The 26,276-nt window shown below is 35.5% G+C and overlaps 1 protein-coding gene across 2 annotated transcripts in view; it reads left to right on the top strand.

Annotated features, from left to right (window-relative positions):
- The window catches only part of ARAP2 (ArfGAP with RhoGAP domain, ankyrin repeat and PH domain 2), a 209,265-nt gene that overhangs the window by 61,308 nt on the left and 121,681 nt on the right, over positions 1-26,276 (top strand). For both annotated transcript variants that reach the window (XM_074276137.1, XM_074276136.1), the window contains exons 8-10: positions 6,968-7,037; positions 15,810-15,930; positions 22,866-23,041. In XM_074276137.1, coding sequence (XP_074132238.1) covers positions 6,968-7,037; positions 15,810-15,930; positions 22,866-23,041 — 367 coding nt within the window. The remainder of the gene's footprint in view (positions 1-6,967; positions 7,038-15,809; positions 15,931-22,865; positions 23,042-26,276) is intronic.

Here is a 26,276-nt window from a genome sequence, read left to right as displayed (position 1 = left end):
TTCCTCAAAAAGCTTTTTAAAGTATTTCTCTACAGCATTTTGAAAGTATAATAAAATAAAAATGCTAGTATATGTCTATTTTATCATTTTACTTGAAAAAAGGAAATTGCCAGCATTAGAGGGGGGAAAAAAAACTGAAACCAAAAAAACTTACATATAAATTGTATACAAGTCAAATCTCATCTTATTAACTTACAGAGAATATCTATGGTTCCTTCATTATATAAGACTGAAATTGGATTTTATCACTTGAAAGCAGTATCCTAAATTAATCTCGACTTGGAAATTTTTATATGGCAAAACATGTTAGAACCCATTTGATTTCTTATTTATAGTGATATTAACCATAGGCTGGGTTATAACTTACATTAGCTGCCTTTACCATTTTCATAGTTTTTTTTGTATTTATTTTTAGCATTATCTTCAAGTTTTAAGTTCAAAATTCTTTCTTTCCTTCAGTTCTTCCCGCATCTAGTGAGAAAGCAATCAATATGATATTATACATGTGAAGTCATGCAGAACATTTTCATATTATCCATCTTGTACAAAAAAAACAAACAAACAGAAAAAATAAAGAAGTGAGAAAATTATACTTCAATTTGTGCTGTGTTCATCAGTTTTCTCTCTGGAGCTATAAAGTATTTTTTCATCATGAATCTTCCAAAAGATTTATTCTAAAATTGTCTGGGATCATTGTATTTGTCAGAGAGGTTTATTCTTTCATTGTTGATAATTATAGTGCCCAATGGTCTCCTGGTTCTTCTCACTTCACTTTGCATCAGTTTCTATGTCTTGCCATATTTTTCTGAAACTATACCCCCTTTGTCATTTCTTATTACAGAGTAGTAATTTCTATCCTAATCATAGGCTACAACTTGTTGGGGTGAATGCGTGAGTTCAGATCTAGCCTTAGGCACTTAAGTTGCTGTATGAACCTAGACAAGTCACTTAATCCAGTGTACCTCAGTTTCCGAGCTGGAGAAGGAAATGTAAACCATTCCAGTATCTTTGCCAAGAAAAACTTAAATGTTGTCGTGAAGAGTTGGACATGACCGAAAACAACTCTCAATTTCTAACTCTGTCTACACAAAAAGAGTTGCTATAAATATTTTTGTATAAAGAGTTTGCTATGAGAATTTCTTTGATCTCTTTGAAATACAGATCTATTTGTGGTATTGCTGGCTCAAAGGGTTTTATAGTCCTTTGGTCATAGGTTCCAGACTGTTTTCCAGAATGGTTGGAACAGTTTCACTTCTCCATCAGCAGTTCATTAGTATATCTATTTTTCCCTTGATAGATGTGAAGTGATCCATCAAGAGTTGTTTTAATTTGCAGTTCTCCAATCAATAGTAATTTAGAGCATTTTATCACATGACTTTAGACAGTTTTGATTTCTTTTTCCTGGAAATGACATGTCATATTCTTTGACCATTTATGAATTAGGGAATAGGTCTTATTTTTTTATATCTTTGACTCAGTCTTATCCTCAGTATATATTTTAGAATTGAGATCTTTATTAGAGAAACATGCTGTAATGGTTAAAATTATTTTTTTGTCTGATACCTTTTTTTTACAAAATATAGTTTCCCCTGATTATCTCTTTGAATTAGGTCTATTTTTGCTTGTGTTTTGTCTAAGATCGTGATTGATACCCATGTACTTTTTTGCTAATATTATTCAGCCGAATAATATTAGATTTTGCTCCTTCCTTTTATTTTAATTCTTTATGTATCTTTTTGTTTCAAGCCTGTCTCTCCTAAATAACATGTTGCATTCTAGTTTCCATTCTGTTTCTGCTTCTGTTTTATGGCTGAGCTCATCCTGTTTATATTCACAGTTATTTTCTCATTTTCTTCTGTTTCTTTTTTCTCTTTATCCTATTGCTCCTCAAAAGGCTTATTTTGCTTCCAACCACTGCCTCCCTTAATCCACCCCCTCCCTACCTCCCCTTTATCTTATCCCCTTCTATTTCCCTATTGGGTAAGTTACATTTTTGTAAACAGCTAAAAGTTTCCATTCATGAGGTTCAAGCATTGCCTGCCATCCTCCCCTCCTTTTACTTCCATTGTAAAATTTTTCTCTATTCAACCTCTCTTTTCTCCCTTTTCTCAACGCCTTTCCCCCCCACATTTTCATTTTATTTTGAAGATCCTTCCAGCACAATTGACTCATATCCATGCTCTGTCTCTGTGAACTTGTTTTAACTGCTCTAATAATGCTAAAGTTCTTAGGAGCTACATGTATTAGCTTTCCAAACAGTTGAAGGGATTACACTCAGTTTTGCTGAGTAGGTGATTCAAGGTTGTAATTCTAACTCCTTTGTCTTCAAGACTATCCTACTTCGAGCCCTCTGCTCCTTTAATGGAAGTCTCTAGATCTTGGAAATATCTCTCTTATCTTGTGTGACTCCACAGTACTTTCTCTTTAATCTAGAAGCTCTATAATATTCCTAGGACTTTTTCATCCTCTTTCAGGAATTATCACTGAAGTCTTTCAGTTTTATCCTCTAGATCTAAGATAAAGCAGTTTTCCTCAATAGTTTCTTCACATGTCTTGGCTCTTTCTTTGGTCATGGTTTTGAGGTATCCCAGTAATTCTTAAATTATCTTTAGTCCATCTATTTCCCAAGTCAGTTGTCTCTCTCTGATGAGATATTTCACATTTTCTTTTTTTTTTCCATTCTTTTTTTGACTTTGCTTTATTGTTTCTTTATGTTTCATGGAGTTATGAATTTTTATTGAAGAAAGAACCTTAGAGGAAATAAGAGCATAATTGGCTTTTGGAAAGAAACCTATGAAGGACCTAGGGTCAAATCCCAGTGTTCTTTTAAGGTGCTATGTCTTGGCCCTTTTTTTCTCTCTAACCTCATCATTTCCTATGGATTTAGTTAATTTCCATGCAGATGATTCTTAGGTCTCTTTTTTGGGGGTGTACTTTATTCTTTCTTCCACATTCACACCTCTAATCGCCTATTGGGCATCTGGAACTGAATGTCTTCATAGATCACCCTGACCTCAATATGTTCAAAACTGACTTCATTTTTGTTTCCCCCTATCTCTTCTTCCTCCTCCTCCTCCTCCTCTTTTCCTTATTATTATTATTATTATTAAGTGGATCACTATTTTTCTTACCTTTCCTGTTCGCCTTTAATTCTAGTGCCTTCCCCCTGAATTATCTCCAATCTATCCTCTTTGTCAGTGTACATGTTTCTATATAATTGTGTCTCCCCAGTTAGATTATAAACTTCTTGATGTTAGAGATATTTTTGCCTCTTCTTATTTTTATTTATTGATTGATTGATTTGGTATCCTTAGTGCTTGAGTACTGTGCCTAGAAGCTAGTGGGCACTTAAATACTTGTTGACCCTGTAAAAATTGTCTGATCTCTTTCCGATCTGTGAAATGCAGGTCGGACATTGCAGGAGATGCTCTCTTAAGTAGCTTTAGTTTTAAATCCTATGATTTAGAGTAGGACTGCTCTCATCTCCTCTCCCCCTCTCTTACCATCTTTTTACTCAACAGAAGAGCAAACAGAAGAAGATGAGATCCATACGATGACTTATTTTAAAGTCACATTGAAAAATAGGACAGTTGGAAGTTGAGGCAGGTCTTTCCATTATTCCATGTTTCCAGTCAAGTATTTTTTTGTGATCAGTTCCAATTGATCAGTGATGAACAGAACCGGCTACACCCAACTTAAGAACAGTGGGAAAATGAGTGTGGACCACAACATAGCATTAGAATGCTTTCTGTTGTTTGCTTACATTATTATTTTTCTTCCTAGGCTATTTTTATCTTCTTTTTAAATCTGATTTTTCTTGTGCAACAAGATAACTATATATATGTATATATATATATATATATATATATATATATATATATATATATATATATATATGTATTTAACATACAATTTAACATGTTTAACATGTATGGGGAGGGTAGTGGAGGGAAGGAGGGGAAAACTCATGCACATATTTTGTCAATAAAAAGCTGTAATAATAATTTAAAAAAAAAAAGAAAAAGAGTATTTTTTGGTAGCACCAAAGCTGTCTTGGAACAACAAATACTCCAAAATTCCATTGATAGTGCAATGGACATAGGGAAGATTTAGTCTCAAAGGAAGAAATCAGAGGAGCAGAAGAATATATTATTTTTTTAAATCTCATCTAGTTAAGCCTTACAATTAATTTCAATATTAGTGTGAAAGTTTTACCTATGGAAATTTCGAAGTTTATCCTTCCCAGAATTTTTTCATAACTCATGCTGAAACAATGATGATTAGCCAAAGCTGACAATATAAAATTAACACAGAAAATTCACTGATTTCTTTTGAGCTACCATATAATTTTACAAGACTGTAGGTCCATGAAATCATTTTGCAAAAACTTCTGTTTCAACTTTTCCCCTCCTTCCCCCCCCTCCCCTAGATGGCAGGTAGTTCAATACATATGTTAAAATATGTGTTAAATTCAATATGTATGCATATTTATATAGTTATCTTTCTGCACAAGAAAAATTGGATCTAGGAAAAAAAAAAAAAAACCTGAGAAGGAAAACCAAATGCAAGCAAACAACAACAGAAGGCACATGAGAATGCTATGTGGTGTTCCATACTATGTTCCCACAGGCCTCTCTCTGGGTGCAGATGGCTCTCTTCATCACTAAATAAATGGAACTTGTTTGAACCATCTCATTGTTGAGAAGAGCCCCATCCATGAGAATTGATTGTTGTATAGTCTTCTTGTTGCTGTTTATAACGATCTCCTTGTGCTGCTCATTTCCCTCAGCATCAGTTCCTGTAAGTCTCTCCAGGCCTTTCTGGAATCATCCTGCTGGTCATTTCTTACAGAACAATACTATTCCATAACATTCTTATACCATCACTTATCTTCCAATTGATAACCATCCTCTGTTTCCAATTTCTGGCCACTACAAAAAGGGCTGCCACAAACAGGTCCCTTTCCCTACTTTAAGTTCCCTTTGGGATACAAACTCAGTAGAGACACTGCTGGATCAAAGGGTGTGCACAGTTTGATAACTTTTTGAGCATAGTTCTAAATTGCTCTCCAGAATGGTTAGATCTGTATACAGTTCCACCAACAATGTATCAGTGTCCCAATTTTCCCACATCCCCTCCAACATTCTTCATTATCTTTTCCAATCATCTTAGCCAATACTGTATAGTGGTATCTTAGATTTGTTTTAATTTGCATTTCTCTGATCATTAGTGGTTTGGAGCACCTTTTCATCTGACTAGACATAGCTTCAATTTTTTCATATGAAAATTGTCCAACCTTTGACCATTTATCAATCGGAAAATAGTTTGAATATTTATAAATTTAATTCTCTACATATTTTAGAAATGAGGCCTTTACTTTTGAATATAAAAATGTTTTCCCAGTTTATTGCTTTCCTTCTAACCTTGTCTGCATTAGTTTTGTTTGTACAAAACCTTTTAAATTTAATGTAATAAAAATTATCTATATTGTGGTCAATAATGATCTCTAGTTCTTCTTTGGTCACAAATTCCTTCCTCCTCCACAGGTCTGACAGGTAAACTATCCTATGTTCTTCTATTTTGCGAATATCACTCTTTCTGTCTAGATCATGAACCCATTTTGACCTGATCTTGGCATACGGTATTAGGTGTTGGTCAGTGCCTAGTTTCTTCCATACTAGTTTCCAATCTTCTAGCAGTTTTTGTCAAATAGTGAATTCTTATCCCCAAAGCTGGGGTTTTTGGGTTTGTCAAACACTAGATTACCATAGTCATTGACTGTTTTGAGGGACTGGGTTTTTTCTAAGCTTACTATCTGATGTGGCAGTGACATGGCAGCCTTGCTGTGAACATAGCATACATTTAATAGAGATCCTTTATAGTTGACCAGAAGTGCAACAGGAAGTGCAAGGGCCTGAACAGACATTCCTGGAAGCTCTCTTCTAAAAGCTTCAGGAACTGTTTACCAGCTAGCATTGTAATGAATCTTTCAGTTTAAGCATTCAGACAAACACGAAAGTGGGGCCGTAAAAAGGAAGAGATAGAAATTGCTGAAGTATTTTCTTTTGAAATCCTTTCTATTTATGCAGATTATTTCCTGTGTAGCGACATCTATACATGTGCATTTGACCGTGCAGAAATTAGGGAGCCACTTATGGATATTCAGAACTATTAAGGTTAGCAATTCTTATGTTAAGATCAGTAGTCAAGACCAATCCTTGATGGAATGGAAACTAATTGGACTGTCATTCACTGCTTATTAATATCATCAAAGTAAAATTTTCAAAGCCTGAATGGGAGACAGGCTTTTGTCTGAGCAAAGCAGACTTCACTTTACTAAAACCTCACTTTTAAATTGTGTTAACACATTTTAGTTTGTTATAGTCCTGGATAGTTCTCTTCATTTGATATGAGGGCTTTTACTTAAATTAGAATTGAGTTCATTATGGTATTATGTATTCTAGTGCTCAGATGCTTCTAAAAAGGTATTAGTACTAAAAGTACTGAAGACTTCCAATAACTTTTCCTTTGAAATGGCTGCGTTAAGGGAAATGAACAGTAATTGGGAACCCCCATGACAATAATTTGATATCTGTTAAACTTTGTAAAGAATTGGTATTCATATGTTAGAATAGTATCTTTTAATACAAAAGACAAGTATAGAAACATTCATCATTTTAGATATTTGTGTAATTCACTATTTTATTCCCCCCCCCCCCAAATGCAGTTACAGCCATCCCCAATTCCACTCCCTGCCTCCTAGCTTTTAAGAGAAGTTTTGAATTTGCACTGATTGGTAAAAATTAGAAATGTTTTTGTTACAGTAGCAACTGTACACTGGAAATAAATAAATATATAAATTAAATTGATAATAAACACAAAAAATAATAAATAAACCAATAAAAAGAATAGATAAATGCATAATAGTAACAATAAATTGAAATAAGTATATTCTTTATTTTTACAGAAAACGCATGTTTCAGAAGCGATGGGTGAAATTTGATGGTTTTTGCATTTCTTATTTCAATAATGAAAAGGTAAGTGAAATTTATGAAATAATGTGTACTCATTTTTTCTCTTCTTTGGATCATTGTTTATATGACATCATCTCTTGGCTGTTTCCCAGAAAGGAACTTCCACTAGCCAGAAGGTTTGCAATCTTAGCTTCTTGTGTTAATCCCATTAATCTGTACTCCTAACTCTTTAGCTCACAAGCCCACACCAGTTGGCAGTAATTGTTAATGGAAACATTAACAATTAGTCAGCAGATAAAATCTAGCTTAAAAACAAAGAACTAAGATAGTTTTATACAAAATTTAGTCTTGAAACAGGCCTTCCATCCCTGGAGGGTACTCTCTTATTAATATATGAATAACACCACCAGAAAAAATATGCAGGACAGGAGTGTGTACAGGCCCCTCATCAGCAGTTTTCCTTCAAAGCCAAGTGACTAATGGTATTTTACCCAGGCAACTCCAAACCGTAATATTTCCCACTTTTGAACTGATGAAATTTGTCTACAGCTTAGCTGTTTAAAGCCCACAAAAAGATCACAGGGTGTTATTACTAACAAATTAAAACTGCGTCATGTGACCATATTCTATGAATAGTCACATTTTTCTCACCTTCCACATCAAATAATCCTAGTCACAAGAGGATTCTGTAAGTGTTACCCTTTTAAATCTATCTATCTATCTATCTATCTATCTATCTATCTATCTATCTATCTATCTATCTATCTATATCTATAGATATAGATATCTATCATGTGATTTCTGTAAGGCAGGTATTAGTATCTTTTTTTTTTTACAAATGAGAAAAATTAAGACTCATACAAGTTTATAGTGACAAAATTTAACTGAGTACAAGAAGAGCAATCTGTGTATTATGTTGATTTTTCTCTTCTCCTGTACTATGGCTTCTTTCCCTTTATCCGTTACGTTGTGAAAAATATTTGTTAGGATTACTAAGTGAGAACTGAGGTTGTCTGGACAGTGACAAGGTGAGAATTCAGGTTTTCTGGACAATTACAAGGTGAGAACTCAGGTTGACTTGATAGAGGGGGCAAGCTCATTGGCTGGGGTGGTTCTTCCCAGAAGCCCTTGCATTATCCCACGCCCATTCTCTGGGAGAATAAAAGAAGAGGACTCTCAGAGAAAGAGGAGACTCTGAATTGCATCAGGCTTGACGGAGCTCTCTGCAGGAAGGGAAGTCACTTCTTTGGACAAGAGTTAACAGCAACTGCCTGGAGACAACGGTTCATTACAGGAAGAAGAATCTGTCGGAGAGATTTGATTAGACACAGCAGATCTCTTCCCAGAGAGCGATCCAGCAGCTTCTAGAGACGACAGCTCGCTACAATTGGCGCCCAACGTGGGGCAAGGACTTTTGCTTATCCTGACAAGAGGAGCTAGACCAGACCTTTGCAATTTGGCGCCCGCACAGGGCGGCTGCTCGAGCTTTACGTTTACAATTTGGAATCACAAGAGAGGAAGCTAGGAGCATAGTAAAAAGCTGTACAGCTTGTCTTCCTTTCCATGCTCCTACACTCCCTCCAGGGAAGAATCCTCGTGGTTTGAGACCCAATGAAATCTGGCAAATGGATGTGACCCATTATAAATCTTTTGGTCGTCTATCTTTTATCCATGTAGTGGTAGACACCTTTTCAGGATTCACATTTGCAATGCCAGCAGCAAAAGAGACAGCCCGAGTGGTCACTGAATTCCTTATACAAGTTTTTGCAATTATGGGTGTGCCACAAGCAATAAAAACAGACAATGGACCTGCATATACGTCCAAACATTTTACACACTTTTGTGCACAGTATAAGATTTTACATACCACGGGCATACCCTTTAATCCTCAAGGGCAGGCAATAGTAGAGAGAAGAAACAGAGATATTAAGACACTCCTCCAAAAACAAAAGAAAGGGGGAGCCACAGGTAGCCCTAGGGAACTTCTAAATTTAGTTCTCTATACCATTAATTTTCTAATTTTTGACAAAGATGCGCTGGCTCCAGCAGACAGGTTTTATAACCCACCAGAAGGGCAGTGTCCAGTGAGAGCATCTCCACTGTCCTTAGATAATCGCCAGGTGATGTGGAGAGATCCAGAAAGTGGTGAATGGAAGGGACCAGATAGGTTAACTGCCTGGGGGAGAGGGTTTGCTTGTATTTCTTCAGCAGGAGAAGGAATCAGATGGGTGCCAACGAGTCATATTCGCCTTGTCCACCAGAGAGAGACAGAAAAAGAGAAAGACTTCAAAATAAAGGATAAGATCTAAGAAACATCTTACACTGAAAGAGTATGGATAATAAGAAGACTGTTAAAGAACTTTAAAACCAGCAGGAATCATTGGACTTCCTCACACAAGATGAGACTAATGGACAATGGACTTATGGACATTTATAAATTTTCAATTTATGATTATTTGATTATGTTATATACTTCTAGCATGTGTTATGTTACTATGTTACTATATGCTTATGTAATTTATGTAATTATCTGTAATACTTCCCATATTGATGGATTTATGTTTCAAGGTCATTTATGTAATTATCTGTAATACTTCCCATATTGATGGATTTATGTTTCAAGGTCATGACTGTCCTATGTTCTAAATCAAAAGAAAAGGGGAGATGTTAGGATTACTAAGTGAGAACTGAGGTTGTCTGGACAGTGACAAGGTGAGAATTCAGGTTTTCTGGACAATTACAAGGTGAGAACTCAGGTTGACTTGATAGAGGGGGCAAGCTCATTGGCTGGGGTGGTTCTTCCCAGAAGCCCTTGCATTATCCCACGCCCATTCTCTGGGAGAATAAAAGAAGAGGACTCTCAGAGAAAGAGGAGACTCTGAATTGCATCAGGCTTGACGGAGCTCTCTGCAGGAAGGGAAGTCACTTCTTTGGACAAGAGTTAACAGCAACTGCCTGGAGACAACGGTTCATTACAGGAAGAAGAATCTGTCGGAGAGATTTGATTAGACACAGCAGATCTCTTCCCAGAGAGCGATCCAGCAGCTTCTAGAGACGACAGCTCGCTACAAATATTGACAGCGACTCAGCAATTCTTTCAGTTTCTGGGATGTGTTTCATCCAAGCCTGGTGATTTGAACTCCTTGAAAGCAGTTGGATAGTCTTAACATCCCTTTATAATGAATTACCTATTAACCATTTTTGTTTTCTATTTCTCAATCTGTTTTTGTGGAGAAAACAGAAGGAAGGTAGAAGACCTTGTTGAGAAAAGATGGCACATAGGTGTATTTGTGTGTGCCTCTGAGCCTTTTGTGAATGTTTTCATTGAGACTGATTAGTCTTCCTTATATTTTAGAACTTAGATTATCACATATTTCGATTCTTACATGGATCATGGGTGCAGGCATTTAGAATTGAAATAATCAAAATAGAGATCATAGACTCTGGAACTTTTATTTGAGAAGAAAGCCTGGAAAGGGTTACCCAGCTGGAGTCCCAGAATTCTGACTGCTAATCATTCTGTGTCTTATCAACAAGGAAGCTCCCTTCAGTGATGGTGATTGCCATTCTTCCCTTTGTGTGATACTTGTCTATGTTGTCCCTAGTTGCTGCAATGGTGGTGATGGTGGTAGACCTGACTAGCTCTAGATTCAAATCCTTAAAGCATTATACAAATAACTTACCAGGATGGCTTCTAAAATTCCATCCAGATATGATTCTGCTATTGGGTTCTAGAAATGAAAAGCAAAAGCAAAATCGATTCAGTGACCTCCCTGAGAGATGACCAATGATAGATAGTTCTTAGTTATATCCCTTCACTTATATGAGCTACATAACACTTAACTCTTTTTATCAGTTTCCTGTTTCCAAAATTTTATCCTGAAACTATCCTCTGAATTTAGAGTGTAAGGAGGGTGTATAACTGATGTCCAGTATTTGTTGAATAAATGAATACACTGATGATAATTCATTGTTCTGATGACAAAACTTTCATTATGTCTAAAACTGGCAAGAAATTCCATTTCCACGCTTTTCTTTTTTTATTAGTTAAAAAAAAATAATGTACTTTGATAATTATGAAAAGATGAAAGAGGAAATCTCTAATTTTTTTTAAATTTATTTTTAAAGAGGAAAATAAGTTAAAGTTTTTATAGGTGAGCCATACTTTGCTAAATGTTTGGAAATCCCTTCAATCAACAAGTAGATGGAATTTCTAAAAACATTTTTTTCCTCCTTTCTGAGAAAAGATCTAGTCACCTTCCAGATAGTCCAAAATGACAAAATACCCCAAGAAATTGGCAGAAACATGTTGACTAGGAGGGAGAGGGGTAGAGAGATGGCAAGCCTGAATCAAATTTCCTTCTTTACTTATGAATAAGGTGGAAGATATGGAAGGTGGCTCAGATATAAACTGGCATGTCTTTGGATACTTTCATTTTTGATGGACTTTTAGGATCTCAGAACTGCCCTCCTATGAATATTGGGTCAAATATTTCTCCTCAACAAATACTATAGGCCAAGGCCTATAGTAAGGTAAAACATTTTCAAATTCCACCCTGGGCAAAATGACGCATTCTTTGTCTCACAGGTCAACTTAGCTAAGCTCAGAGATGGTTCCCCAGAAGTCTGAAGATGATGAATTTGTCTGATCACATTAACTTGTGAATATTATATAGTAATGGAGAGATGAATTTCGTCCTCCATTAGTTGTTAGGATTCTTACAAGGTGCAAAGTCGGTTGTCTAATTTAGCATGGTATTTAATAGTTCTCTAGTTCACAGTTCACACCTTTTGTACCTTTAAGAGTTCACACCTTTAAAAGAGCATATAAAAGGACACTGGAAGCTCCAGGAGATTTAGAGCCAAGATTCAGTTGGGAGATTCACAAGTCCCGGAGATTTACAAGTCTAAAGGACAAGCCCACTCATGGACTTCCAGGAGATTCACAACTAGGATTGACTTCCAGGAGATTCACAAGCCCACAGAAACCCACAATCCCACATTCTTGGAGGCGGAGTCTGATTCATTCCAGCTTTCACCTTTGTGCTGGATGGAGACATTTAGACTAGAGCTCTCAGAAACCAAGATAGAGTTAGGCCTCTATTAAAGCTAACTGGGCCTAGGAAAAGATTCAGGGCTTTGAAGGACACAATAAAGGATCTGGACTTTAACTCCTGGCTGCATTTGAGGTTATTGAACTGAACTGAAACTAAGGATGTCTCCAGAAGCTCCCCAAGAAATCTGCTCCCAGAGAATAATTATATTTTTAGAGAAAAGAACATAACGATTAGTGAAAGAGTTGCCTAAACCAATAAAATCATGATTCATTGAAAATTTAAAATCTACCTTAAGTCAATAAATTACATTTATAAAATACTCATTTTTAGATGAACTGAAATTCTTAACTCTCAGTGTGCTGTTTCCATTAAAATATATTAGTCTTCCAATATATCTGATGATCCTTCCAGGAAGAATATTCTTCATGGAGTGGGTAATATTTTTCTAAAGGATAAGTTTGAGGGAAGAAGCTAGGTGACTAGTTTGACAGATAAGTTTGCAGGGACACGTTTCCTTGGAATTATACCAACATCAGAGTCATGCTAGCCTCCATATAACTTCCTACTATTTATATCATACTTTATAGCTTCCTACTGTCCATTAGATTTGTGTCATACTCTGGCTCACAAAGTGAGCTTTCTAATCAGTCTGTATGCAGACGATCATTTACTGATACAGTTACCTATAATCAGGAAAGGAAACAGGTTTGTACCAGTAGTTAAGGAAGAAGTACATGACCAGATTTTAAATTAGGTGCTCTTTAGAAAAGTTACAAAGCAGAACTCTGTATTTATCTAAATAAAACCCCATCTCTATCTTGTTCTTGGTGACATAAAGCCAAATAACCTCAAATGTAGCTGGCAATAAAATGTTTGGAGATGGTGTTACTGCTGGGTGTTATTTCCTGAGAACATGTCACCTCCCTACCTTGATCTTTCATATATAACATTATATTGTAATATTATATATATTGTAATATTATAAAGATATATAAAACCAAGCATGGTGATTACTAGCAAGACCACAAAATATGTTTCTCAGGGTGAATGGTATCACATAATGAAAAGTATTTAAATACATATCAGAATTATAGTAATATATGAACAGGAATCTGGAATTTATATATTTATATATTATTGTGAAAGACACTGTGAAAGACAAACATTTTCCCGTAGTCCCTAATTCTCCATGCCACCATTTTTGCTAAAGTAAAGATTACTTTCTATGTATTGAAACTTGAAAAATGATCTATAAGGCAACCCAAAAGTTAAGGAAACTGTGAAATGCATGGTTCAAAAAAGAGGCTGAAACAAACTTCCAAATAGTTTTAAGTTTAAATATAATTTAATAATTATTCTCTAAACATTAGATTTATATTAGTTATAACAATATTAATCCATAATTCAGATTTTATTTTTTATCTTTTTGTGTCATTGTAGCCAAATGGTTAAAATTCACTGATGAATGGCTCCTTCCAGAAGCCAGAGATCCTCCCTGTGACCTGAAAGGACTGTATGAATCAGAGAGGGCATTATGGATGTTAGGGGTTTTTGTGGTCATTTAATCATAGATTAGAGATAATAGAGAACTTTCAATCTTCTCATTTTACAGAGGGAGAAGCTGAGGCACAGAGAGCTTTAGCAGTTTTCTCAGGATCATAGAGTTTGTGTTGGAGGCTGAGATTTGAACCTAAATTTTCTTGACTTCACATCCGGTGCCCTATCTACTCCACCATAAGTTCTGATTTCTTTAGTGACAGGAATTGCTCCTTCTTAGTCTATATCACATCCTGTTATCACGCAGCTTGATTGTTTTAGGATTCTCTCTGATATGGCAGAGACATTGTTCCTAATGATCAGCCATCTAAAAAACAGTGTGAGTTCCCACAAAGTTCTGGCTTCCCTTTCTCCCTGGGGATAAATTACAGAGTGAATTCATGGATTATCTATTGGTCTCTTCCAGTTTTGAAGTTTAATGATTCCTCCTCCTTTCCCCTCCAGCCTCCTGTTTGATCTCACTCTTGACACCTTTTTCACATAGCTGCAGAAAGCGCACAGATCCCCCTTGTCCTCACTTTGCTTAGAAAACCTTCGTTTGCCTTCCAAGATCAAATCTCTTCTTCCCTGGCTTGACGTTTAAAGTCGCTACAACCTTCCTTTGCTGACTCATTTCACATTACTGCCATTTGTACTTTCTATTACAGTTAAACTAAACCGAACGTTGTCTTCTCACTTTGTCTTGTTTCCTGTCCCTGTTCATTTGTCAGTCTCCGAGAACATGTTTCATTTTCATCTGTAGTTCTTGAAATCCTCTTCCTTCTAGATGCCGGCCTAGTTTAGTTGCGACACCATCTGAGTATGTAGAATTGCCAGCATTTCCCATTCCCACGGCCATCAGAAGTATTTGTTCTGCATGTTTGTTTTCATGGACTGTTTCTCTGGCTCACCTCTTCGCCTTTATCATACTCTAGAGAGGACTTCTCAAACTTTTTCTATTTGCAATCCCTTTTCACCCGAGAAATTTTTACATGACCCTGGGTATATAGGTATATAAAATGGGTACACAATGCAAACATTTGCTGATAAGAAGTCATAATTTCGTGACCCTCACATTCAATTATAAGAACTCATATGGGGTCACGACCCATAATTTAAGAAGCTTTAGAAATAAGGGCCATTAATCCATAGTAAGGAGCACTGAAGGCCACATATGGATGTGATATTATCCGTATTTCATTGCATTTCTATTTATTTTATTAAATATTTTCCAATTATATTTGATCTGGTTTGGACTGCATGACGATGTTGATTGACTCTTCTGCTCCAGTTGTGACATTTTCCTTCCCTTCTCCTTTTTCCTTTTTTCTTCCTCTTCCCTTTCTTCTCTTTCTCTCTTCCTTTTTTCTTTCTCCTCTTTTTCTTTTCCCTTTCCCCCTCTCTCCTTTCCTACTTCCTTAGCCTATCCTCTTGTTGTTTTTCCTCTCCTCCTTTCTCTTACTCTTCCCCTTTTCAGAACTATCCCCATTCTCCTCATTCTCCCCAAATCCCTCCTCTATAGTATCCACTTTAGTGTTTGACATATAGCAGATGTTTAGTAAAAGCTCAGTTTTAAACTGAAATCTAAGTGACCATCTCTGATATGTTGAAGAAAGGAGGATTCCTTCTTGCACTAGAAATTTGTAAACCACAGCATTATGTAAATAGCTAACACTTTCATGGACATGGGTTTTTTATTGCAAACAGCCAACCTTTCTTTGATTTACTTTATGATATTCCATAGATGTGAAATAAAGAATGTAATTATAATTTTTAAAATTCCTGATATGAGTTGTTACTTAAAATTAAGAAGATTAAGAGGACTATTTCAGGTGCTTAGTTTTAGGTGTCTTTTTCATAGCTGCTAGAGAAAAATAGACAAATGTGAAACATTTTAGTTACAGTACCTGTGATAGCCAGCAGATGCCTGCAAACTCCATAAAATAATTGTGAATGAACAACTTAGAGAGCAGAGTTACAGAATAAAATCACTGCTATTTTTTGAGCTAATTTTCAGTCCTTGGAGTAGGTTTGTGTTTTTAAGTGACCAGTTGATGTAGAACAAAACACATAGAAGAAGAAATGAGAGATGATTTGATTCTTTAGAAATTATATTAGTGTGAGCATACATTGCCATCTTTGGGATTAACAATGGGATTGCAAAATAAAATTTGGTATTATATTTCAGAATAAAAGCAATAAAGTTCCATTAATGCTGCAATTGTGTCTTCCCAAAATATAGGAGGTGTATTCGAAAGGAATAATTCCTCTCTCTGCTGTATCGACAATCCGGGGTCAGGGAGACAGCAAATTTGAAGTTGTTACATCACAAAGGACGTTTGTATTTAGAGTAGAAAAAGAAGGTAAATATAATTTTTAGTCTATATATTAAAAACTTTTTAAAGTTCACATTGGTAAGTGCATTTATGTATAGGAAATGATTTATAAATAGCTAATTTAATTGTAAATTACACCAAGTTTTGGGAATAGATTTTAAAAGTGTTTTTTGTTTGTTTGTTTTGTTTTGTTTTTTGAGATCTTTTGAATATCATAGAAATTACATTGTAATGAGTTGACTGATTCTTGATTTCATTTCTCTAACATCTAAACAGAGTGTAATAACTCATTAGCCCTAAAAAATCCCATATTTTTCTAAATTTGAAAAAAAAAATGACCTTGTGTAATTTTGGCTTCGACTGTTTATTTTACCTTACTAGATTTTGTTCTGACTTCATATATATCCTAACAATATAACCTCCTCAAAATACATTCCCTGGACCCAATAGTATAGGTCCCTTTCCAGGTCCCTTTCCATGTTGTTTCTTTCTATTTCTTAATGAAAAGAAAGAATATATTTTTAAATAAAATATTTTGACACCTTTGTTAATCATTTTTAATCTACATTTTGTAGCTTTTTAGCACTTTCTTTATTTGCTTTAGAAATCATGTAGATTGTCCTTATGTTTTTGGTGTTTTTAATTCTGCTTTAGTCATATATAATTATATAAGTCATCCCATGTTTCTCTGGATTCATCATATTTATCATTTTTATGGAACAGAATATATTCCATTACTACAATCTATTCACCAGTCCCAAATTTTTGGATCCCTGTTTTTCCTGTAGTTTGTATTGACATAAATGATGGGGTGTTTTTTTTTTTGTTTTTGTTTTTTGCTAAAAATGCATCTTTTCTTCTGTCTAGCGATGTCTTTGGATTATAAATCCATTAGTTGGATCATCTTTGGAACATTCATTGTGAACAACCTGTAAAGTTTTCTTACTGAATTCCAAATTGTATTCCTTAATGGTTGGAATAATTCTTAGCCCCATAAGCAGTGAAAGTGCATCTTATTTTGGTACATTTTCATATTTAAAAATAAGCAAATAAATTTTTTAAGGGCAGTGGGATGGCAAGAAATGTTACCTTTTCACTTAGAAAAAAACTCATTGAACCCATCTGCTGTGAGTCACTCATTAGAATAAACTTTAAAAGTAGGGCAAAGTTAATAGATGAAGTCTGAGTTTTACATTGTATAACTCCCCTATTAACCATAAGGTGATGGCATTCTTTGTTAGCTTAGCTGTTAAATATTAAAACCCCTAAAACTTCTGTAGATTGTATACAATATGGGGAGTTATAGTTTGAATCAAAGAAAAAAAATTCCAAAGTAGTTCTAAAAATATGTTTTGCTTACCCATAAAGCAATCAAAATGAGGCTAATGCGTTACTGCCGTAGGCAGTGTGCTGCTCTGTCAATAATAACATGGACTTGCAACATTTATAATTTTTGATTTTTCTCTCTGCTCACTTCCTGCACATAGCCAGACACATTATTTCCTTTGATCATCCCAGCAAACCTGTTATGGGCAGATTAATTATTGGTGTTTTTATTTTATAGACAAGGAAGCTGAGGCAGAAAATTTAAGTTGTAGAAAACAACTGAGATAATAGTGAAAGGAACAATGGATTTGGAGTCAGTAGGTCTAGGTTGGGTGCTACATCTGCTTCCTTATTAGTTGTGATTATGAGCTAGTGGAAGTCATTTAACTCCTCTGAACATCAGTTTACGTAATCTGTTAAATGGATGTAATCATGTTTGATTATATCTCATAGCCTTGTTATGAGGATTCAAAAAATAGACATGAACATGCTTTGTAAACCAATGGCCTCGTGTGTTGGCTCTAGTCAATTTTTTAAGTGAAATCGGGAGCCGTACTGCTTGTAAGTAGTAGAAGTCGAAGATTATTATCCGTGTCAACAGCCAGTAAGCATTTATTAAGTGCTCACTGTGTTCCTGGCACAGTACTAACCATTTCAAAGACTTCCCTCAAGAAGCTCATGATGTAATCTTGTAAATAACCAGGCCATTGCAGATATGTAGAGTAGATGGAAGGTGCAAGGAAGACCTGAACTGGCATCATGGAAAAGGTCCACTTGGGTTGGGAATACAGGCAGATATAGAGCAGAGAAGGAAGAACAATGTTGGCATGAGTCCTGGCTAGCAGGAAGGCTTCAAGTCATATCAGGAACAAGCCTGTTTAGGAATTAAAAGGGGGTAAAGTCTAAAACCTTCCAAAAGCTAGGATGGAGACAGGTGATAATGAAGGCTAAGTGCCAAGAGAATACTTTATGTGTGATTTGGAAAAAGCAGGGAGCTATTAGAGCTTATTGGGGTGGGAGGAGAGAGACAGACCAAGATGGAGATGAGAGTCTAGTCTGACCTTTAGAAAGATCACCTTGACAGCCAATGGAAGGCTGGAGGGGCCTATGGAGGGTGGAGGAGCCCTAGTTAGTGCTTGAGAGAAAGGATTATAGGGAGGGATGTTGAAATGGAAAGATTAGTTGTATGAGGTTAATGAGAGTCAGGATTTCAGGATGACCCCAGTATTGCAAACCCTTTGATAGGGAAGTTTAGGATAGAGGAGGGTTTGAGGGAAATATAATGTGCCCTGTTTTGGATATACTGATTTTGGGATGTCTTTGGGAAAACCAGTAGAATATATCCAAGAGATAAATAGGAATGTGGATTTAGTTCAGGAGAGACTGCAATTAGATTCATAGATCGGGTGATCATTAGCATAGAGATGGTAATCGAACTTATGAAAGCTAATAAAATCACTAAGTGAAATAAGGGAAGGTGGTCCAGAACAGCCAGGGTGTGGGTGTGGTTGGGGAGGGGGGGAATAGATAAAGAACCAGTAGTAAGTCCTACATAAATGTTGGTTTTGTGGTTACAATTATTATTATTATTATTATTATTATTATTATAGAAGGACCAGGAGTCCCATCCAGAGAGTCTCTTGTTGCAGAACAGCATCAGCAGGGTCAGAAGTAGGCAAGAAATGAAGTATAAGGACCAATAAAAGGCCATAAAATTAGGCAATTAAGAAATCTCCTGTGACTTAGATCCAAAGAGGATTTGAGGATACTTTGAAAAAGAGATCTTGTGTTGATGACAGGAAACATAAATGATTTTTAATGTTTGATCATCAGATATTTATAAGTCTAAGTTTTCTTGGATGTCATTTCATATTGTATTTATATTTTGAATATTTCAATTATTTTACTGGAAAGTATATAACACAGAATGTGTTGTTCTTAGCAAGATCATAAATCTATGTGTATTTTCTTCAATGCACAACCGAGTGCTAGGTGATCTGCTGGGTGCTAGGGGTTCAAATAAAAAGAAGGAAGAAATCCTGACAACTAAGGAAGTAGTTGAAAGGCCAACAAAGATGTTATCTTCTTTTTCCATACCCTGACCAGGTAATCATGGTAGCAAAAAAGGTGGCTATTTAAATGCCCTTTTAAAGCCTGAAAATATATAGAGCAGAGAAAAGTTGTAATGGGCACAGTAGGAGAAGAAATAGTGATTTAATGTAATACTAAACTCAAACACGCTACGGGGTATTTGTACATAGTGTCAGCCCCAAGCATTGTACAAAATGCAGAAATCACTGGGCGAAATGTGACCGAGGAAAACTTGCCTATTTCCCAGCTCTCTCTGACTCAGTGTCACAGCATTACTTTATTTGAGATGCTGTGGCTTCCCAGAACATCCGCTCCCTCATCTCTGAAAGTAATTATCTGAACCTATGCCAAAGCCAAGCAGAAATAATTTCTGTAATATTTATTATTTTTTGAAGTATAATGCCAAAGCTCGCCTCTATTATCATGGATAATTAGAATCAACTCTAGAGATGTCCAATTTTACTTCTTGCTCGTTCAATTCACTTCCTGGTAGTCATTTAGGTATTGAAGGATTACATAGTTCTTATGGGGTATCATTTGTAGCTTCATTAATGTATGCTTAAAGATCATATTACAGTTGCCAGTTTGTGGAGAATTTAGGAGAGTACACTAACACTGATCTGGAAGTCCAGCTGCTTATTAATTAAATTTTAAACAATGGTTTTTATGTATCATCATTTAAAACAAACTATAAAAAATTGGCTGGGCATCAAACTCCCTTTTAAACTTGGTAACAATTGTGAATAATCCCCACGTTGAACTTGGGTATTATAAAGGTTTTAGGAAGAAAGTGTTTAGCTGACATATGTCACAGACCTCATATATTTAAATATCTACTTAAAATGGTACTGTTGTCTCCTTTAGAACAGTAATTAGCTGTTTTGTGCTCCCACAACAAGCTTCGTGAAATGTATTTGGAGAAGCATCCTGAAACAGGGTTTTAAATCCATTTTATGAGATGATTGTGTTTTTGAAGGGATGGAAAACAGACCCCTGGTACCAATCTGCATGGGCAGAGACCCTGGGGAAGAGAAGGACAGGAGAGAATCTCCCCCCAAGGGCTACGAAGTTTTTAACTAGCTGCTTTTGCTAAGTTCAGATTTGGCCTTGGACACTAGCTGTATGACCCTGCGTAGATCCCGTAATTCTGCCTTAGTTCCCTCATCTGTCAAATGAGCCAGAGAAGGAAATGACAAATCACTCTAGTATCTTTGCCAAGAAAAACCCAAATGGGAGCATGAAGGCAGTTCAGGACTGCAGGGACTGATTAACAACTGCAACCCCTAGACTTTAAGCTCACCTATTTTTATATTGCTGGAAAAGTTTTTCTTTTTTTCCTTTGTGATGTAATGGGAGTTACTTGACTTGCCCAGAGGTTCACAACTAGTAAGTCACAATGATGAGATCACATTTGAACTCGGCCCTCTTGGACTCTAGAGCTGCTCCTGTATCCCCTGCACTACCTGGAGGCCCTCAGAGTTAGCACCTTTTAAATTACGGTGTCTGGAGAAAAAATAGTTCTGGTTGTCAGATCTTATTCATGCTGCTTCTCCCCTAGTCTTGGGGGAGATGGGGGAAATACTTGTTCATCCATAGTAATAAGGCAACTTCTTAAGTATCGGAGCATCTGCTAAATGGAATGTACTATGATGTCCATTGGGGAAATACAAAACTGCATAAAACTTCATCCTTCTCCTTAAAGGGTTTTTCAGAAGTTGAGAAAAGTTTTTTTTTTCTCCTCTTTGAAAATAAACATGTAAATAAATATCACTCCTCTCACCCCGCCAATCATGTATTCTGAGTTGAACGTGGAAATGATGGATGTAAACACACATGTACATCTTTACATGTACCTAAGGCACATATATGTACACATCCATACATCTGTATGTGTAGATATATGTGACAAAAATCATTTGGGATTTTTTCTTAAGGAAGACTTTCTTTACCTTTTATAATAATAGCTTTTTATTTTTCAATATACATGTAGAAGTATTTTTCAAGATTCACCCTTCTAAAATCTTGTGTTCCAAGGTTTTCTCCCTTCTTTATGCCCTCCTCCCTTCTCTAGACAGCAAGTAATTGGTTAAATATATTTCCTAAATATAGGTTAAATATATTTCCACATTGATCATGCTGCACAAGAAAAGTCAAATCAAAAGGGAGAAAAGAGAAAAAAAAACAAAACAAGCAAACAAACAAGCAACAACAAAAAACTAGTGAAGATACTATGCTTTGATTCACATTCAGTCTCCATTGTTCTTTCTGGATGTGGATGGCACTTTCCATCACAGCTCAATTAGGATTGTTTTGAATCTCCTCATTGTTGAAAACAACCACGTCCATCACAGTTAATTAATTAATGAAAAACTTGGACTAGGTTGTCAGAGGCAAAGCCAAATGCTGATGATTCTGTACTAGAGGAGATGAAGACCATGCAAAAACCATCCAGATTTGGCTTTTGAACCCATCTTTGAACTCCCATTTACATATTGGTTTGTTTGGTCTATGACAGCCTGTTAGAAACAAAGCCACTGAAACCGTACATGGGCTATTTGGGAAGCCACATGTGAACATGGTAGTCTATTCTATTTTTATTTATTTTGTTAAGTATTTCCCAGTTATACTTTAATCTCATTTGAATTGCATTAAGAAAGTTGTGGGCTTCATGCAGGCCCCAAGGTGTGTGTGTGGCTTCTAAGTATAAGGAGATGTCAGAATAATGCGTCACATTGTCAGAGGAATAACTGGGAACTATCCCCCTTTCCTCTCACTTTGATCTTGTATACACACACATATAAATATAAATGTATACATATATGTAAATGTATATATGTATATAAATGTATATATGTGTATATATATACATACACACATATATAAACAATATAAATATTATACATACATTGTTTTATGTCATTAATTTGGTGATATACCTTCTCATGTTTACTCCTTTTTTGTAAGGAAGAAAAATACTTAAGCAAAACCACCAGGTCTTAATATGTCCATATGTGACAAAGTTTGCGGCATTTCCCAGTGGAATCACCAGATTTTGTAAGAGAATGCCCCAGGGGCTTTGCTGAATGAGGGAGGCACCTGCTTCCTTTCCCTGCCTCCTTTTCCTGCCTCCCTCCTCTCTGTGATTCCTGCCCAGCCTCTATCCAAACCTTCTGTTTTTGCTGATGTTTAGACACTCAGCTCTTCTCTTTCCAAACTGGAATTTGCCCTTGACCTTGCTAGTATAATGGAGCCCAGGTGAGGAGAAGGCAGTGGATAATCACACCACCTGTAGACGATGAGATGGTGCTCTTTCCTATTTGTCTGTGATAGAGTGTACGAATACACTGGTATCTACAAAGACCTTGGGAGCTGGTCAAAAGTTGCCTTTCTTGAAAAGGCAGGACATGCTTCTTCAGTGAGTGCCTCAATGCAGGGAATAACAGTATTGATGAGTCCTTTGAGGGCTAGAAGAAATGGCCTATGTGTGTATGTGTGGGGATGCATATATAGATTTAGAGACTTATTTTCTTTGTCTTGTATTTTAGAGGAGAGAAATGACTGGATCACCATTCTGCTAAATGCACTGAAATCTCAGCCACTTGCTCCTCAGTCTCGATCCGTTCTACCCGAGAAGTGTGGATATCTGGAATTGAGAGGATACAAAGCTAAAATTTTTACCGTGTTGAATGGAAGCAATGTGTGGCTCTGCAAAAATGAGCAGGTGGGCATTGTTAAAGTAATTATCAATTATCTACATAATTGCTGTAATTAGAAATTGCTGTCCCTTGGGATGACACGAACAACTGCACTTTTAACTGTCTTACTCCTTATAGGCTCCTAGTAGGAAGTATTCTTTGCCCCTTTTGTGAATATTCCACCAGAGATGTTTATAAAAGCTTTGTCTTCATTGTCTTCAAGTTCTCCAGCAACAGAGAAGCTATTTAAAGCACATTTTGGTCTGCTCATCACCTTTTCCAGAAATGAATAGAACAGTCACAATTAATTTTTGAAAAGTTCATCTTCAGCTAAAGCAACATAAATTCATCCCAAAGGGTAATCAAGAAGTGCTTAATCATTTTTTCTAAGATCCCAGCTGTTAATCAAATCGACATGGTTCTGTGCCCACTGTGTTGTCCATGTGCCCCATTTCTGTGGAAAAAAAATCATTGTGGTAGTTTCAACAGGTGTGTTTCTTTAGCTGATAAAACCACTGGTAGTCAAGGCTAGAAGGGACTGACTGAAGTTGGTTTTGGGAAGCAGCAGTGAGGTGCTGATTTTAGTTTGATTGTTACTGGATTTTGTTATTTTAATAAATACTTATTTTAGAAGTCTTTAAAGCAGCACTGAGGTGCCGAGTTCAGTTTGATTGTTATTGGTAAATAAATATATATTTTGCAAGTCTATTTGAAGCAGCATTGGAGTGCTGATTTTCTATTTGATGTTTAACATTCAAATATTATTAAAATACATTTTACAAATCTATTTTCTTAAGTGGAAGTTTAAGTCTTTCTAAACTTTGACTTGATATATTGGTAATGTAGGATCACTAATTTACAGCTGGAAGAGACCTTAGAAGCTATTGTGAGCAATCTCTTATAGATTTGTTAATGACCTATTTGCTGTCTGATTAGTGTGATGATGCTCACTTCTCGTACTTTCTGCAGCCAAATGGCTCAGTATTTAATTTTTTGCAGTCTAATTTTTTTTCTATATTTATCCTAATTTAAAATGTTACATGGGTTTTCAATTACATTCTTAGAATTGAGACTATAATTTTTAATATACTTTTATATTTTTCATGTTTTTTTTTTACATTTTTTTATTTGTCCCTCATCCAGGATAAATATCAAATGTCATACAAAAGATTTTGTGAGGGTTAAAGCTTAGCTTTTTGAGAACACTTATTTAATGTTAATTTTCTTTATTAAAATTCTGGCTGTCCTTTTGATGTCTATTTGATTGTTTTGTTATTTTAATTTTTTTTGCATCAGTCTCTGATTTTATTCCACTTATTAGCCTGCACTCTACACTTTGCTGCCTCAGATTTTATATACCTTGATGAGGTAACCTCAAATGTGCATGAGACAAGTTGTACTTTCAAGACTCAGTCATCTTGTGTAAATACATATTGATTTCATTTTAAAGTATTTGTTTTATTTCCTGTTCTGTTCTCCTACTGTCCTATAGACAGGATAGGATGTCCTATAAATGGACAAATGGTTATTAGATGTGGCCATGTGAGATGAAGCTAGTTTTCTTTATCTGATCCATCGTTTCCATGTGGGCAGGGGCACCAGCTCCATCTGAACAAGCAGCCTCAAGAACTCTCCAGCGTTTGTGGATTCAGGTTAATTACATTTGAATATGATTCAAAGGGGAAAATCTTTAAATAAGTTTCAGATAGAAAGATTTATTAGAAAGATTCTTTTTAAAAAATACCCTAAAAAACAAAAAAAAATTCCTCCATGAAAATTAAAAAAAAAATTAAAAAAAACTCTTCTGTCGTTGTCTAGTGCTAGGTAATTATTCTCTAATTTAAGGTTATTTCTTCTTATAACTGAGGAGGAAGTAAATGCAATATTCTAAAATCCAGTAGAGGGCCTTAATGTTCTAAAAATCTTTATTTTTGTAAAAGGAGAATTGTTGTTATCCATAATTATAAGACAGATTCGCCAAAGATGTCCTAAGCGTCTGGCGATAACCATGCTAACGCCCCTGCCAGTGAATTTTCCAAGATTATTGTTAATACAGAATGAGAATATGCTTCTTTAGTCAGTGTTGAGATGAGATCTAGATAATATGCCTTTTTTATGTGTGTCCCTAATTAAAATGAGAGAGAATAGAAATGGGGCAAGAGGACATTATTCGACCCTTCCCATTTCCTGCAGCACTCCGTGAAACCAACAATGATTTCAGCATTTAGTGACTACAGTAGGAAAGACTTTACCTGTATATTTAAAAAAATAATCTATACATTAAAACATTTATTTGTATTTTAAAATAATATGGATATTAAAAAATTTTAGTGATGTGTTTTTCCTAGTCTTATCATGTGATTCAATATCTGTGATTATATTCAGATAATTTAGTTGTGATGATGTGTTTGAAAGAATGTTTTCCAGTAATTTGTTTACGATTCATTAGTCTTACATTGGAGAACATCTAAAATTAAGCACCAGTCCAAGCTGTTGTGCTTTTTTTTTGTGTGGAGAGAATAGAGGGACTGTTTTATGAATGTTCTTTCTTTCTTTCTTTCTTTCTTTCTTTCTTTCTTTCTTTCTTTCTTTCTTTCTTTCTTTCTTTCTTTCTTTCTTTCTTTCTTTCTTTCTTTCTTTCTTTCTTTCTTTCTTTCTTTCTTTCTTTCTTTCTTTCTTTCTTTCTTTCTTTCTTTCTTCTTAAAAGAAGTATAGGGGAGTAGATAAGGATGTTTTAGATAAGATAAATAAATAGGTTTGGAAGGATAGAGTGAGAATCAGGTACATTTCAGTATTGGTTCATTAATTCTCAAGAGAACATTTACTTCGTTCTCCCATCTGAAAGGAAGAAAGGGAACTTTCAGATACCACTTGGGGAATCTGTTCCTTTAGAATTCCTTTTTCTATGGAATTAGAGAAGAAAAGATTGAAAAAAGAGTGGCTTCAGATTTTTATATAATTCCTCCTTACCTGTTCACTTTTTTAAATGACTCAGATGCTTCTGTAAGTGCACTTCCCTCTCTCCTTTTATCTTTCTAGTTAACACTCCATTTGCTAGTATAGTTAGCCCCTCTTTAAAACAAAGAAAATAATTAAGCAAAACCAATTGAGACTGACCTTCTCTATCTTTATATTCAGTATTTTAAGTCCTATTACCCCTTATCATTACACTGAAAGGAGAAAGATATTTTTAATCATCTGATTTTAGAACCAGATTTGATCATTGAAGTTACTTATTCTGGTTTTCTTATAGTTCTCTTT

This window comes from Sminthopsis crassicaudata, chromosome 6 (assembly GCF_048593235.1).
Source record: "Sminthopsis crassicaudata isolate SCR6 chromosome 6, ASM4859323v1, whole genome shotgun sequence".
NCBI lineage: Eukaryota > Metazoa > Chordata > Mammalia > Dasyuromorphia > Dasyuridae > Sminthopsis > Sminthopsis crassicaudata.
Note: the sequence above shows the minus strand (reverse complement) of the source record. Positions and strands in the feature narration are given on the sequence as shown.